Source organism: Anoplopoma fimbria, chromosome 10, assembly GCF_027596085.1.
Source record: "Anoplopoma fimbria isolate UVic2021 breed Golden Eagle Sablefish chromosome 10, Afim_UVic_2022, whole genome shotgun sequence".
Taxonomy (NCBI): Eukaryota; Metazoa; Chordata; class Actinopteri; order Perciformes; family Anoplopomatidae; genus Anoplopoma; species Anoplopoma fimbria.
This window is the reverse complement of record NC_072458.1, coordinates 11,429,046-11,446,622: the sequence shown is the minus strand read 5'-3', so window position 1 is coordinate 11,446,622 and position 17,577 is coordinate 11,429,046. Positions and strand designations below refer to the sequence as shown.

At 40.4% G+C, this 17,577-nt stretch overlaps 1 protein-coding gene across 1 annotated transcript in view; it reads left to right on the top strand.

The window, feature by feature from the left end:
• Nucleotides 1-17,577, top strand: part of myo1g (myosin IG) — a 45,777-nt gene that overhangs the window by 15,008 nt on the left and 13,192 nt on the right. Inside the window, exons 13-21 of the mRNA XM_054606035.1 lie at nucleotides 699-773; nucleotides 901-1,033; nucleotides 3,483-3,649; nucleotides 4,402-4,609; nucleotides 5,211-5,434; nucleotides 6,376-6,520; nucleotides 9,371-9,475; nucleotides 10,186-10,299; nucleotides 16,247-16,404. Coding sequence (XP_054462010.1) covers nucleotides 699-773; nucleotides 901-1,033; nucleotides 3,483-3,649; nucleotides 4,402-4,609; nucleotides 5,211-5,434; nucleotides 6,376-6,520; nucleotides 9,371-9,475; nucleotides 10,186-10,299; nucleotides 16,247-16,404 — 1,329 coding nt within the window. The remainder of the gene's footprint in view (nucleotides 1-698; nucleotides 774-900; nucleotides 1,034-3,482; nucleotides 3,650-4,401; nucleotides 4,610-5,210; nucleotides 5,435-6,375; nucleotides 6,521-9,370; nucleotides 9,476-10,185; nucleotides 10,300-16,246; nucleotides 16,405-17,577) is intronic.

Sequence of the window (17,577 nt, the reverse complement as noted above, 5' to 3'; positions counted from 1 at the left end):
ATCTTCACTCTAGTGGGGGCAGGACCCCAAGTTTGGGAACCACTGGATTAAACTACCTGACTGTATACACTAGTTAAAAGTAAAAATATTGAATAATACATCAATCACATTGGCAATTGTACATTTTAAGCACATTAAGCTGATAATACTTCAGTACAAAGTAGGGTTTTGAATGCAGGATGCATTTTTTTAGGAAAACATCCACACTGTGTAATTTATTGTTACATTATGAAGGAGAGAGGAGAGGGAGAGGTTTATTTGAGGCAACGCTTACACTACTCCCCTACCCCCGGGCTTGACGGCTTATGTAACTGTACAACCGTGACCTCCTGCTGATGCCTTACCAAACCCAACTGAGCAGTTTAAAAAAAAGGCAGACAGATTAGTTTGTAGACAGTTTTTTCTCTTCTTCTTTAAAACGTGAGCTGCGGGGATAATTGGACCACGTTCCTAACTTGTAAATCGTCTAATCCTCCAGCATGAAGACTGTGAATCAATGGAAGTAGAGTGGAGTCCGTTAACATAGTGATAGTTACCCTTTTAGTGACAGACACCTACTGTTTAAACTGTGACTTCCTTGTAATTTTAACATCTTTTTTTTGACACACCACTTCACTACAAGGGCTCTTTAGTGGGACAACCTTCCTTCTTTGGAGCTACTTCAATGATCTAATTTTCTCCTTCTACATCCATCACAGATATTCCGTCGAGGGCTTTTTGGACAAAAACAAGGACCTGCTTTTCCAAGATTTCAAGCGTCTCATGTACAACAGGTGCCAAATATCATGATGCTCTTGACAGTTCAGAAACTGGGTTAAGTGTTAAATTAGTTCTTTTCACATCACTCCTCTGCTAACCCAGTTAATTACATCCTCTATTGCGCCCCTCTCTCCCTTATAGTGCAAACCCAGCCATGAAGGAGATGTGGCCAGATGGTCAGCTGAGCATCACGGAGGTCACTAAGCGACCTCTGACTGCGGCCACCCTCTTCAAAAACTCCATTGTGGCCTTGGTGGATAAACTGGGGTGCAAGGTCTGTGGTTTCAGTTTAAGATTGACTTCCTGTTCCCTTTAACCCCTTCGGGGAAGCTGTGGTTTGCGGCTTAAAAACTGATTAAAGATAAATGATTCTGACAAATATATAGTAAAGCCAAGCTACAAAGGCAGAGAGCAGTTACTAAGGACACTCTGATATCTTCAGGCTGGCCAGAAAACTGTGTTACAGATGAAAAGGTTGCACTGCCTTCATTTTCTAACTTTTCACTAATTATTTTATTTGTATATATTTTTACATTATTTTTAACTCCAAAATCATTGCCATAGATCGCCCATAATAGATAAATAATCTAGTAAAAAATGGTGTTCTTTCTCCTTTTGTGTCCATTTAAACTACTTTATTTAAGAAACAATGTAGGCAATATAGTTCAGAGGAGTTAATTATATTTCTGTTTTGATAGGTGATTGTCTTCTGCCTATTATTAAATATCAAAATTAGTTAGTAAATTTGTATTAATTATTATAAGTTTACAATGAAAACATTTAGATATGTTATTCAAGATAGCTTGACCAAGCTAGCTGAGATGGTAGTGCACCAAGAGTGCTGCTAAGCTAGTTCGATACAGCTCTCTTGCTTTAGCTGTCTAGTTAGCTACACAGTTAGTGAGTGAGTTCTGCTAAGCTAGCTAACTTGAAAAGGAGTTTGTTTTTTATCTATCAGGAAATGATTTGCCTAGCTGCCTTATTTAGTTTTGTGGAATAAGAAAGTGAAGATTCAGCAAAATTTCTATTCTTTTGAATTACAGGAAAATCAATAAGTAAATGTTTTTAAGCTTTAGGCTAGCCGTGGCTATCACAGCTAAAGCTGTCTTGCTTTGAGTTGGCTACGCAACCAGTTAATGTGGTTTGACTAAATACCTTTCTATGGCATAATCATTTTCATATGGTAATACAGATGCCAAAATGTCAGTACATTTTGACCCCAAATTAGGTTCTGTGTGTGGGTTTGTAGGGCAGAAATTGTCTGATTTTGTGATCATATTTTCATGTTGGAGTTGGAGTATTTAGCACAGATGTAGATCTTCTCCCTAGTTTACGTTGCTGCCATCATCAGTAAGATGCTCTGCACCAGTTTGCCTGTTCTGGTCCCTGTAAAGCCTCAATGAGTCACAGGCTATTCTGAGGCTGCCAGTGTACGTGTGCGATGTCTCTTTTGGGAGGACGGCTCGTCACCATGCATGACAAAAACGTGGAACGAGATGCAGCATCCAGCAGGGAACAAACATACATAGCAATGTCCTGTTTTCGGTGTCAGAGAATAAAAAAATTTGTAGGTCGCTTGTCCTCATCCCGACTGACTGCGTGTGGAGTTGATAGGGGCGGTGAAGGGGGAGGTGGTGCTGGACCACTAAATGTGCTGCACACCTCTCCTGGCCTCATCTCGCCGACTGAAGTCTGACATTTCCTGCTGTTATTTTGGGACGGCCTGCTGTCAGGCCGTTGTAGCATCTTGTCTCGGTGTGGCTGAGGTAAAATGAAAGGCAGCTCCCCTGGCAACCTTCAGGTCACAATGAAAGAGCGAATGTTTTTCTTCTACTGCCGAACAGGAGCACCTGTGCCCATTCTGCCACTCTTGTTTGCTCCCAAACCCACCATTAACTGAACTTAAATTGAAACTGGGGGCTCACAGCGCACATGCATCATTGATATAATGGATGACAGTGTTGGGGAGCAGAAAGTGTTCACTTTGTTCCACCATCTCTCACAGACAGAGAGTGAGAGACAGTTAAAACACGGCCGTCCCTGTTCTGTGACAGGACAGCGCGTCCCCTCAGAGATCACTGTCAAGGTACGGGCGTCCAGCTGTTACTCCACACAGGAGGCTTTAACGCCTTCACAGATGTGATGTTCAGTTAAACGCGCTGTTAATAAGTAGATGTGTTAGGAGGATCAGCTGCTCACTGTAGCGTCTGTTGAAAGTGTGATTAAGGTCAGTGAACTTGTTTTTGTCAGCGTTGCGGCTTGGCTTTCATAGTTTACAATAGTAGTTTATTTACACGCACAGTGATGGACACAGCAGTGATGAAAACGATGATGAAAAACATGCAAAAATCAAAGACAAGCACAAGTTTGTGCAGGTGATAAAACAAGAGTGTTATGAAAAAACATCGCCTCAATCATACAAACACTAAAAAGTGTTGGAAGTATGTGTACACTGTGTCCTGCTATGGCAGCACTTTTATTGTGGTTCATCGTGTCCTTAATTTAATTCCTTCAGTATTGAAGTATATATTTCTGTAAAACTATACATTTTTATTATGATTAATTGATACACAATATAGTTGCAGCGATGTGACGATGTGATATTTCATGGAGCCCAGCTGGGAAATAACAAAAAATAGGCATTTGGTGTCCTCTTATTGAAAGATGATCTCTCTACTCGCCTCTCAGAGGATTAGCAGCATCTCTTTTGTCTTGTCTTTCAGGAGCCTTACTACGTGCGGTGCATAAAGCCCAACGAGATGAAGTCTCCTGTGCTGTTTGACGATGCTCGCTGCCAGCATCAGGTGGCCTACCTCGGCCTGATGGAGAATGTGATGGTGCGCAGAGCTGGCTTTGCCTACAGGCAGCATTACGCTCGGGTCCTGCAGCGGTAAGACAACACAATGCTCCGTCAAGCAAGGCTTCTGCAGCATCCTCCTTTGTGAGGAAATTGTCTTTTCGTATTACAGCAGCTCAGTATTACACGAGCGGTGTAAAATGTACCCACTCTGCAGTAAAACAACTACCATAACAGTTATCTTACTTAAAATTAATGGAAATCTCCAAACTACATTAAACAGTTGAGAACAATGATGCATGCTTTTTTCCCCCATTTAACTCTAAAACGCAGACCGAAAGAGTTCTAGAAAATTGACAAAATTAGGTAAAACCAGAGTATTTTTTTGTTCTCCATTTGAGACTGAAGCTGTCTTTGTGGATGGCTGAGGAAAATTCAAAATTTTCTGATAACTCCAGGGATTTTAGATGATTTGATGCAGTAGAGGCAGAGTTTTCCAGGCATTTAGTTCCTTACCTGAATTAAGACCCACTAGATCCTACACTTCCCATTGTGCAACTTGATAGCTTCTTTCTCCTTTTGTTCATCACCCACATCTTTAATAATCATCAGATGTCAATTTAATAATTTTCTTAGACTAAACAAATTTCCAAACCAAAGAAATTATACAAAAGTATACAAATACAGGCTGAGTAGTTATTCCCATGACTAGTACATGGGAATGTACTAGTGCCCCTTTAAATACAACCACTGACTAAAAACACTTTTCCAGTTAATCATTAGAGCACCTGTTTCCACTTTAGTAGATACTGAACAGCACTCTTGTTGTACATGAATGTCTGCAGGTATAAAATGACGTGTGAGTACACCTGGCCGAACCACCTGATGGGCTCGGACAGAGAGGCCGTGGAGGCCATCGTCACCCAGCACGGTTTCCAGGACGATGTGGCGTACGGACACACCAAACTGTTTGTCCGAACGCCGCGGTCTCTCTTCACCCTTGAGCAAGAGAGAGCCGCCCTCATCCCCATCCTGGTGCTCTTCCTGCAGAAGGTTAGCCATATTAGTATCACTATTGCTATATTATTTGTCATCATAGTTGTTTGTGTTATCCATCCACAGCCTCAGCAAGACTGGAAATTGGAAATGTCTGATCTCCACGGATGTTTTTAAAGGCTGTGATTGCACTTTTATAAGGATGTATTGATCCAACAGTACAACTAATTGACACAGAGAACTAATTTAATTTCACGAGCAGCTCCGATCATGCGATCTCAGTTAATCCCGGCAATGTTATCTTCCACGGTTCCAAACACGGGCCTCTGGGTTTCAGAGTGGAGATCGCAGTTTGCCTCAGCCTCATGAATACGTGGCTGCTGGTTATGTTTAACTGAAATTTATCTGCCAGCTTGAATCCTAATTTCCTGAAACAATAATTGGGATAATTAATGAGATCCAGAGCTACAGTTACATTTCAGTCAATTACTTCACTCGCTCAACGAAACACACTTCTCCCTTTCTCTCTCCCCTGACCTACTTTGATGACTCTGCAGAGAAGTCTGGTTCTTTAACTGGAGCACGAGTTCGTCTGCAGCTCAGTGGGACTCTCTCATCGATCTTTCTGTCTTCAACACGTCCCTCTTTTTCCCCAAAGGTGTGGCGCGGGGCTTTGGCTCGTAAGAGGTGCCGGCGAATGAGGGCCATCTACGCCATCATGGGCTGCTATAAGCGCTACAAGGTGAAGGCCCACTTCTGGGAGGTGGAGAGGAGGTTCGCTAATGTGCGAACCATGGCCGACTACGGAAAGAGTGTGGAGTGGCCGACCCCGCCTGCAGCTCTGTCCCAGTTTCACAACAACACAGTCATGCTGCATCGCAGGTCAGATCCCACAGAACGAAACTCATGCATCATAAAAAACTTTAAAAACACAATAAAATATTTCTGTACAATATTGAGTCTTAAACAAACGATATTTAACTTCCAACAAACGTCAGCGAAGTAAGTAGTCCACTTGTATCAAAAGTAAGCACTGAAGTAAATATATAGGTCCTAAATGCATTAAAGGAATAGTTTGACATGCAATACGATAAATACGAAACTGTTGACTACAGTCAGCAGCCGGTTAGCTTAGCTTAGCATAAAGACTGCAAACAATAATAACAGTTAGCCTCAATCTGTCCAAAGCTTAACCCTGAGACTCCAGGCGGTTACCACACTCGGCCATGAACAAGCTGTTTTTACACTTTGGTTTAAAAAAATGCTGTTTGTGCAGGTGATAAAACGAAAGTGTTATGAGTGTTTTGAAAAAATAGCCTCAATCATACAAACACTGAATCAGTCCAAGTGTTGGAAGTACATGTACATTGTGCCGTGCTAATGCAGTACTTTTATTGTTTTTCATTGCGTCCTTACTCTAATTTCCTTCAGTATTACTGTATATGTTTCACTGTAAAATTATGCACAAGCCAAACAAACCAACAAATATCCTCTCTTGGCTGTAGCTTCATATTGAACACACAGATGTTAGAGTGACATCAATCCTCTCATTTAGCTCTAAAAAACTAATTTGCATTGAGGTTTTTTTTCAGTTTTAAATAATTCTCATCAACTGCAGAATAACTTGAATGATTCTCTGGGTGTGTGAGTTTTGGGTCAGCACGGATATGTTTTGGTACTGCAGATAGAGTTTATTTTTATCCTTCACAGACCTAATCTTGAAGCCGTTCCTCCTACTGTATTGTTTTTTTGTTGTTGTTGTGCCTTTGATCTTTTATTTCGCCCACGTGACGTGCTGCCTTGTTCCCATCCCTTGTTGTCAGGTGGTGGGCGAGGCAGATCGTGAAGAACATCCCTCCGTCTGACATGCTGGAGGTTCGGGCCAAAGTGGCGGCTCTGACTGCTCTGAGCGGAGAGAGGAAGGACTGGGGAGTCAGCAGGGCCTGGGAGAGGGACTACCTGGCCAATGTAAGAAGATTCATATAAAACTAATTCCAGTTAACCATAAAGATTCATTCTGGACCTTGGGAAAACATATGCAGCATTTTTGATTTTTTTAGTTATTCAGGGCAACTATGATTTAGTGCTAACCAATGAATGGTATTTTTTTCATGATTATATCTTTTTTTTAATTGCAAGACAAAAGACAATACAAAAACAGAACAAGAGGAGGAGTCCTGTACCACCTGACCAAAGCAAAATACAAACATAACCTTCAAGGTAGAAGGAGGAGGATTTTCCTAAATACAGTATATAGACTCCTACAAAAATAATCCTTCTCAATCAAAACTTTTGACCCGAAGAAATGTGTTGCGGTGTCTATATCTTCAGAGACCCCACAAAACCGTAGCGACCACTTGTCAGATCTTAGGCATGCATCCAAGAGGATGCTACAAAAGTGGTAGACACACTGCCCAAAATACTCAAATATAGCAGGACGAAACAACAAGCAAAAAAAAGCTGTGCCTTCATAGTATTTAAAGGTTTATAATGAGGAAAAACAGCTTTTTACGTATGTACACATCCAGGGTTTCATTTGTAGTTGTTGCGGGAGATTTGTTTTGCTTTGAAGCGAGAGCAATAATAAATGAACTTTGCCGTGTTGACACTTCTATTTTGAATAGCTTTTACTTAGAAGTGTAGTGTTTTCTCCTTATTTACAGAAAACATTCTGCAAGCACTCGTCCTAAGAGGACCTCAACGGTTCACTGTGACACAAGAAAAAGCTTATTCCTTTTATGAAAATAACTGGAAAAAATCCATTGGATTTTTTTCACTTGAATTCATCACAGCAAACAAGACTTGAATGACCAGCAGTGTGTTGGATGAAATCATCTGTGGTTGTGGATGTATATGGCGCATGTGACAACGAGTATAACAGCATGACCAAAGGAGGATGGTGCTTGTGAACACAGCCCTCCTTTAATGAATCCCACAGTCAGCTCATTTAACGGCTAATCTGAGCCCATTTGGTGGCCGAAGGCTTGAGAGACGCCTTCAGGGAGCCGAGAGCATGACTGAGTCACTCCCCTCGTTAGTTTGTCAGACGGCCCGTGACTCGCCGCCCTCCTTCAGGGCTCCAGCTCCACGATCTTGTTGTTAATTCCACAAAGACCTATAGACAACGGCAGGAAATGCGGAATGCGGTCAGCATGAAACGTGACTTGTATGTTAGCTTTAGATCAAATGTCTGGGAACATGAAACGGCAAAGGCAGACCAACTAGTTTATGTTATGTACTCTCAGAAACCTTCAACGAGAGATCAACTTTCAGCAAGTTTGCTTCATTATTTGGATTTCAAGCTTTTCTGAGAAATCAAATTCGCTCATCAGGACAAAAGGGAAGAGAGAAAACATTAATTTCCATCACACGCAACCTATTTCCTGTAGCCATTTACACCCATCAACCATTATTTTATCCCCTTAATGTGTGCGGCGGGGAGCTAACAGAAAGTAGCATGGCTCCAGAGGAAGTCTCAAACGATCATGATCTGAACAAGCTCAGCAAGAGAAGGACTACTGGGCATGCTTAAACTCAGAAATGTGAGGGAACCAAACCTTTTTCAGAGGAGTAGCCCTAAGAGCAAGGCCATCTGTGAACGTTGTATAAAACTCCATAGCGGGGAAGTTGCAGATTGCAACAAATTGAATACCCCTGTCTCAATCCCCCCTTTCCAAGAACGTGAGCTGCCGAGTGAAAAACGTGGTTACGTTGTTCGCCTCACTTAGAAGACATCCGTTAGATATTAAAACTACTTTAGGAGCAACAGAACTCAGACAGCGGTTGGCAGTATCACAGTTTTTCACTCAATGTCTCACGTTTACGCAGTTTCACGATAGTGTTGCTGAACTACGGTTGCCTTCAGGTAACGTAAAAGCACAAAAGGATCTTGCCAGAGCTTAAGAAAACATAACAACTCTTAGTTTCACATTACTATACACTAATGAAAACATATATATTATATTTAATTTCTGCTAATAGATCCCCAAGAAATGCTACACACATACATCCATGATATTGGGTTTAACATCTAGTTCAAAAACCATTAACATTTGTCTTTAAAAACTTCCACTCCCTCCTCACAAGATTTGAGAAACTTCAGAGATTTGATCTCGTTCAGCCAAAAGAGCATTTATGGTGAAGAGGCCTGGCTTGTCCAAGTTCATTCTAATGGTGTTGGATATGGCTCAGCCAGTCCAGTTCTTCCACATCAAACTGGGAAATCTGTTTCTTTATGGAGCTGGTTTATGTTGCCCAAATTTAGAAGCACACTAAAATATCATCATATGCTCTAGCGTAAGATATCCCCTCACTGGCACTAGGGGACATATCAACACATCAAAGGGATGTTCTCATATGTTTGGCCACATGCTTTGGCTTAGTCAGTATGAACACATCCTTAGAAAATATTTCAAGGGAACATTGCAGTGCAATTTTGCGTAAAAACAAACATTAAGTCACTGCAATATGTTAGAAACAGAGCCGCAAAGTAAAGACATCATTGTGACGGCTCCACGCTATAGGAGGGAGACTGTGACACGGATCGAGATTAATGTCCCCCGACTGCATTTCTCATCAGGCAGTTTAGCTCCAGTATCAGCCTTGCTGCTCCCCCTCCAACGGCACGTCAAACACCGTGTCTGGTAACAGCGACCCGAGGCCACGAGCTTTGATCTGCTGCTTATGGAATTAAAGCGATAAAAAGAGGCTGAAAGAGGTCGCCCAGAGTTTTACGACTAAAGGGGAGATACACTCCCACACCGCCGCACTGTAGCTGTCGAATTCTTTGTGATAACACAGGGTCTTTCATTTCTGCAGGTGAGAGACTGTCCTCAGACCAGCTCCAGCTTCATCCGTGTTTCTAAGGAGCTGAGGAACAGAAACGAGTACAGTCAGGTCCTCTTCTCTGGCTTCTGTAGGAAGGTACGTAGGGGGAGAAAAACAAACACGCTGACATGAATATATCTGTTTTGTACAAGGAGTTTCTGTCTTTTGTTGCTTCCTTTTAGCCTTGGGAATTTTTTTTTTTTCTCACTTGCTGTGTTCTCTGTTCCACCCCCTCACAGTCTCTCTTCTTTTGGCTCATCTTTCGAGATTACAGAAAGGAATAAAAAGAAGTTAGATAAAAATAATCAGAGGATCAATCCTTAAAGATTTCCTTAACCTTTAAGATGTCTTTTTCATTTTTAAAGTTTGCCTGTTGTGTCTCCACTAAATGGGGTCAGCTGAGGCCCTGCTTATTATTTCACCTCATGATTAACTCTTATCATCTCCCTGTGGATAATAATGGCCACTTTTCCTTATCAGCCAATGCAGAGAGAGGGCTTCCACTAAATTCGTCAGCTTTAGCTAAAGTACATATGAAGATATGCAGGCTTTGATGAAGTGAAATAAAACAACCTCCAACACTGACAAACCCACCAGAGCCTTTGTCTTTTTACCTGAACTTGCCTTTTGTTTTGTTTTGTTTCATGAGTGTTGCTCACTCGCAGCTCCACAAGGGAAACCTGTTTTGAATTGAGAGTAGTGATAACCCAAAAGATCCTACAAGATGCACAAAAAGGGTTCTAAAGCAAAAGAAGTACGAACGTGGAGATTCATCCTTCTCTCTTTTCCCTCCTCTACTCTCTCAGGTGAATAGATTCAACAAAAGCACCGACCGAGGACTGCTCATCACAGACAAGTGCATCTACAAATTGGAGCCAAAGAAGCAGTACAAGGTTTTGAAGAAACTTCCCTTAGATACTGTAAGTACTCACATGGGAGATGCACGCACGCTCTGACAATTTGACACACAGATGCACAACGTTAACCTAAAACCATAGCGCTCCTCAGTCCTGGATAATCCTGGATAAGAAAACACATACAGTATACAACCTATGCTGTGAATTATGGTGACATTTTCCTTCAGGATTTCAAGATAATTACTTAACACTATAGTGCACATTTTGTATGTACCTGTGTTGCACAACGTGATTGGTTGAAAAATTGACCTAGTTCTGAAAAAAAAAGCTTTATCGTCACGTAAGGTTTGCGTTCTGCATGAACATTTTCAAGACAAAATCAACAGTCAGAAAAAGTATACTGATATGCAAATTCATCGCACAGACAACAAGCCACCGGTGTGTTAAGGCCTTAAAAGTGAATAAGTAAGATAAAGATAAAATAATGCCAGCTGTATCCATACTCCTTACACTAATATTAAAGGAATACTTCAAATTCTGCAAGTGACAAATAAAAAAAAAAGATAAAAAAATGGTCAGAGTCAAAACACCAGAGGCCGAGACATGTCTTTACTTTTGGTCTCTAATGTAGTTCAGCCCCCAAAGCAATGGATCTTACATTTCCCTCTTTTCATCTTATTTTGATTGTGTTTGTTGTCCTGCCTAATAAAAAAACATTTCTTTCAAACTCTATCACTTTCCACCTCATGAACTTCACCAGGGGACCAAGAACATTTTGAGGAACTTATGAACTAAACCTGCGTTTTCATTGGAGGAATGGAGGACAACATGTTGTTCTTGTAAGATAGTTCCAGGCTGCTCTGTGGAATGTTCAGGATATTTAAGGCCAGAGTTTGTGGGTCTAAAAGTTGCTGTTTGGTCAAATTTTGACCTTTGGTGACAGCACTTGTGTACTGCTTTATTCACGATACATAGCAAGACTTTTGGACTGATATAAGGAAGAGGGTCATACATTTGTTATTATTTCCTATAACTAAAATGTTTTCATTCTAAGAAAGATTGGAGAGAGATTGGAGAGAGTATGTTGAACCCCTCTACCGGCAACATGCCGAGGTGTCCTTGAGCAAGACACCTAACCCCAAGTTGCTCCCCGGGCGCTTCATTGCAGCCCACTGCTCCTCCGGGATGGGTTAAATGCAGAGAAATAATTTCCCCATTGTGGGACTAATAAAGGCTTAATTATTATTATTATTATTGGTCGGTCACTGTGTGTGTCTGTTAGGGGTTGTGTCTGCTGTGTGAGGCCGTGGTGGCGCTATGACATACAGCGGGTAAAATAAGTCACCATTTTTCTCAGTAAATATATTTCTAAAGGTGCTATTGACATGAAATTTTCACCAGATGTTGGTAACAACCCAAGTAATCCATACATACAAAAACCAAACAAATAAGTTCAGAAATTAAGTTTTGTGTAATAAAACGGAATGACATAGGGAAAAAGTATTAAACACGCTTACTGAAATTTATTTAATACTTCATACAAAAGCCTTTGTTGGTAATGACAGCTTCAAGACGCCTCCTGTATGGAGAAACTAGTCGCATGCATTGCTCAGGTGTGATTTTGGCCCATTCTTCCACATAAACGTGTTCAAATCTTGAAGGTTCCGTGGGCCTCTTCTATGAACTCTGATCTTTAGTTCTTTCCATAGATTTTCTATTGGATTCAAGTCAGGTGATTGGCTGGGCCATTCTAGCAGCTTTATTTTCTTTCTCTGAAACCAATTGAGAGTTTCCTTGGCTGTGTGTTGGGATCATTGTCTTGCTTAAATGTCCACCCTCGTTTCATCTTCATCATCCTGGTAGATGGCAGCAGATTTTTATCAAGAATGTCTCTGTACATTTTTCCATTCATCCTTCCTTCAATTATATGAAGTTTGCCAGTGCCGTATGCTGAAAAACAGCCCCACACCATGATGTTCCCACCTCCAAACTTCACTATTGGTTTGGTGTTTTTGGGGTGATGTTCAGTGCCATTTGACTTTCAAACATGGTGTGTATTATTGCATCCAAAGAGTTCAATTTTGGTCTCATCTGACCAGACTTTAGTCTCCCAGTGTTTCACAGGCTTGTCTAAATGTTGTGCAGCAAACTTTAAACGAGCTTCAACATGCTTTTTCTTCAGCAATGGAGTCTTGCATGGTGAGCGTGCATACAGGCCACGGCGGTTGAGTGCATTACTTATTGTTTTCTTTGAAACAATTGTACCTGCTAATTCCAGGTCTTTCTGAAGCTCTCCACAAGTGGTCCTTGGCTCTTGGACAACTAACTAACTTACTAACTTAATTTGCACTGACAAGGGGCAGGATTGCTTTCTAATTACTGATAGATTTCAGATGGTGTCTTGGCTTTCCATGCCTTTTTGCACCTCCCTTTCTTCATGCGTTCAATACTTTTTCCCTGTGTCATTCCATTTTATTACACAAAACTTAATTTCTGAACTTATTTGTTTGGTTTTCTTTGTATGTATGGATTACTTGTGTTGTTACCGACATCTGGTGAAAATGTCATGTCAATAGCACCTTTAGAAATATATTTACTGAGAAAAATGGTGACGTGTTCAATACTTATTTTACCCGCTGTATATGCTTAGCTTTAGAGTTTCCTCGTCTCGGGCAAACCTGGCTCATTTTGTCGCCTGATCTGAGAAAGTGGATCAGTGATCTCTCAGGGCCGTTAGCTCTAAAAGTGAAAAGAGAGGAGATGACAGCTTTATTTAATCTGATGCTCTGGGTTCCTTGAAATAGCTTTAAGAGCCGAATTTATTTTCCATGGTTTGATGTATTTCTGAATGAAATGAAATGTTGGACCTTATAGACAGCTGGGATTGGATTGAAGCGTGTAAGATCTGACCAGAATTTGATTTTGAAACTAATAACTTTAATAAACTTCATCAACAGAATGTGAAGAGGTTACAGTGTCGACATTGCGTCAAAGACGTCTATGTTTTCTGTTGCTGGGATCTACTGAAATGAGCATGCTAACCAGCTAGCCCCGCCCAGTCCTGTCTTGTTGAACCACTTTTACCTCTAGAAGCGATAGTGAGTCACTGCAGCCGTCTGTCCTCAGTCCAACATAAGAGGACAAGAAGTAGAGCTACCAGAGTGCTAAACGATCACGTTGGAGGTACAGGGTCCGTGTACGTTTGTTTATTCGATTCAATACAAAGTGGTTGAAACGAGACAAAGACTCGTATTTTAGTTTCGGCGCCGCCACACATTAGTGAGCTCCCTGATCTTGCATGGCATATATGAAGTTTACAATAAAGGTGGCGGACTTCAGTCTCGGTTCAAATTGCAAGATGTCAGAAACAGATTTTCTCATTATCTAATTACCTAATGCTAGCACTTTAGTTGGCTGAAAACTGTAGCTGGTCTTTGAATGTTTCTGGGTATACATATATGCAAAAACAAAAAATGTGATGGCTACATACACAATATAGTGCTAAAAGACTGATGCTAAATCGACATGATCCAGACAAAAAGTCAGCATCTTATGATCCATGTAGCAAACATGGAATTAGCATTGTTTGGGCATTGCAGGGTAGAGCCGGTTTATTCAGAATATTATATTTACTTAAGATAAAAGTGTAATTCAAATGTAATTTCTTATTGTGGGGTAAGGTTTTAGGGATAGTTTATGGATGTACTGTACACCATAACTAGACATGTGCTATTGTCTACTTTATGATATGCCCATGTCATTTGTTGTCATTTTTGTCATATTTAGATATCTATATCACGATACCTAGATGTCAAAATCCATTGTTGACTGCACTATGTACAATGTAAATTCACTGAAGGTTTGTGTAAAGACCAACAACATGTACTTAGCACACAGTGAGTCAGCACAGCTGGACGTCCAGAGGTGGTTTCAGATAGATAGAGAGAGAGAGAGAGAGAGAGAGAGAGAGAGCTCAAAACATGCCAGAGGGTTAAAAACCATCATTATGCAGCAGCGGAGCAGCTAAAGATAGCCGATGCCATTAAGCTCTGCTGCTCAGAGTAAAGGATATGAGTCTTATCCAGGTCAGGAACAGAGAGTAGTGAAGAAGCTGTGCAGCGCATTGTGTCACTAAACCCTTTGGAGTCCTCGAGTTTGACCTTCAGTGCTGAAAGGTCACAAACTAATGATTAAAATGTGACAAAGCAACAGTCTCATGCTTAACTCTGACAGTTTTTCAGTATTTTCCCTGAATCGATTGGACTTGCCACAAACAAAGTCACACTAATCAACTGAACTCAGTGACACTGTGCTTTTTACATGACGTCTGTGTAAGAAGCAACAAATACTAACAACAGCTATTGGGAAAGTATTTAGTTGTAAAATTGATCAATAGAAAGTGGATAAAATTAAATGAACTTACTTTCTGATTCCGAGACAGTTTGTTCCCAACTGCAACAAATTCCACTACCGCTTTTGTCTGCACATCTGACTGACATTCTAGAAACTAGTCTGGCTACATGGTGGTCCAACCTGAAACAACACTTAAGGCCTTCACACACTGGGGGCATGACGAATAAACGACGACAAAAATGTAAAATACACACCTCCCAAAATTAGTTGTGTACATTCTGAACATGTCCGTTCCACACAACTTGATTGGTTGATGAAAAATCATTCTGTTCATCACATGTTTACAATAAATGGCTGAACACTGAAGGGACAGGTTGTACCAGAGTCTGGCCTCAATGGTGTCGGGAAACACTGTCGTCTCCGCTAACCTGTGTGCGTGTGTGTGTGCGGTGTGTGTGTGTGTGTGTGTGTGTGTGTGTGTGTGTGTGTGTGTGTGTGTGCTGGGGTCTCTAAGAGGCTTAATCCCCTCCGTCTCAAACCTCACTTTCTCTTTCTCTCTGTCTTTATACATCTAAAACAGACTAGTCTTCTGTTTCTTCTATATTTACTGAAGTAATGTGCTTAGAAACAATTACAAGGTACTTTACTTGACTATCTCCATTTTATGCTACTTTATACTTCTATTCCACTACGTTTTGAAGGCAAATATTTTTTTTATACTTTTTACTCCACTTTATTTATTTGACAGCTTTAGATACTTTGCAGATTCAGTTTCTTAAAACAAAAATATAAATGAACTAGATAAAGCTACCTAGCAGTATGTTAAATAATTAAAACTAGCTCCACCTTTTACCAATAATTTATGATTTATTCAAATCTAATACATCTATATAGATCTTGAATGCAGGACTTCTATTTGCAACAGAATATTTTCTATTGATTACTACTTTTCCTCCAGTGAAATATCTGAATACTCACACAGTAAGTCTTTACATTATTCCAACTGGGTCACACCTCATGACTTTGCCTTCACTGCACCTACATCACACGTGCACCGCGGGCAGATTTTCTCTCACCGTACGAGCTGAGCAGAAATAATCCGCTGGGTTCATTCACGGTGTCATTTTTGATCCTGGATATACTGTGCCACACTGTATTAAATTGACAGGTATTGTACATTGATGTTATAATCCTGACATTTTTATACAAATGAATTCCCAGTGCTCTTGTGTGTGACATTGAACGTCACGGTCAGTCACCTCAGCAGCATTCAGGTTCCTTATTATTTCCTAAAGTAGAAACGCAAGATTTAAACAACACTTTCTTCTCGGCATGAAGTAAAAGTATAGATGTATTATTAGTAGAATGTACTTAACTTATCACAAGTAAATATATTTGTTTTGCATATAATGTTATGTTGATATTATATTTTATTAGAATTGTTACTGATGGACTAATGTGCAAGCAGCATTTTACTGATTTAGATGAATCAAGGTGTTAGAAATATAAGAAGCCCTCAAACTGAATGTAGTTTTACCTGCATGCAGACTGGAGGATGGTAAACAGTGCCTCTCTGATCACATCCTTTACTGTGGCCCTACACCTAGGTTGTCGTCGTGTCTCAGTCTGACTTTGTGGTGTTTGTGTCTCTCTACAGTTGACGGGGCTGAGCGTGACCAGCGGGGTCGACCAGATGGTGGCGCTGCACACGTCCTCCCAGGACGACGTCCTGCTGTGTCTGCAGCGTGGGGAGCTGTGCACCAACCAGGATCGAGTGGGCGAGCTGGTGGGCGCGTTGGTGGACCACTTCACACGGTCAGTTCACACAGTCAGACCTTTTTTGCAATGGGCAAACCTCGCCGACGTTATCCCGCTGCGTCCGCAAACAGAGAAGAAAACGAGTACTTTTAGTGGCTGTACATTGGAGTGGCCCCCCACAATTACATTACAGCCGGTTTAGCCGCTGCAGTCTGCAGCTTTCTCTATCAATACTGGCCAATATCATGTTCCCATTAGTCATATAGGCACAATCATGGGAAAATAAAGTCCAGGTTAAAAAAATCCGTAAGTTACCCTTTAAGTTACAAGACTATAAATGAATATTCAACTTTCATTTATTCTATTTCTCACTCAAGCTCATTAACAAACAATTCTTCCAAATCCTATCAAGAGATATTAGTAGCAATTTGATTTGGCACAATCTATATTGAAACAAGTTTAAACTGTAACATGAATGTAGTCATACGAACGTATTCAAGTTGTGCATGCACTGTAATGCCACCTGTTTTTATTAGGCGTTGTGTCATGAGTAAAAATATTTGAAGAACACACATGTGGATGGAAGGAATGATGTGCTTTGAGACATGTTTTGGGTTCTGGGCACACAGCTTGGTATCCAAAAATACTTGTTGGATTGTTAAAAAAATGAAACTAAAAAGATACTAAATTATAACTCCTAATATTACAATTTATATAACATTTTTTCATTACCATTTCTAATAGAAAGAACCAAACAAATTGCTACACACTCTTGACCACTTGTACTAACTCGTCAGGTTAAGTTTGACCTGTTAATTATTCAAAGCTGTTTAATTGATATTGGAAAGAAAACAGAACAGAAATAAACAATGCAACATTAAATTGAACTTGCACATTTTGCACCTTACCCATGTCAAAAAGTAACAGCACACAAAACTTCAAACTATTTCTACAAAACATTTGTCCATTACACATTTTCTTAAATTAACAAAGCGCTCTACACTAGTTACAAAATCTCACCCCTTAACTAAAATACAACAGATTATTGTACGTTCGCCCTGAACCTTTGTTTCTTAAACATACATATTCCTTTGAAATCCTCATGACTTTCTTTAATTTTTGATAACTATTGGATGTATACAAGTTGTATTAGATTCTTGGTAGTTCATTAAGGCACATGGCAGGATTTTTTTATACGGACCAAGCAAACATCAATTAATTTTATTTAAT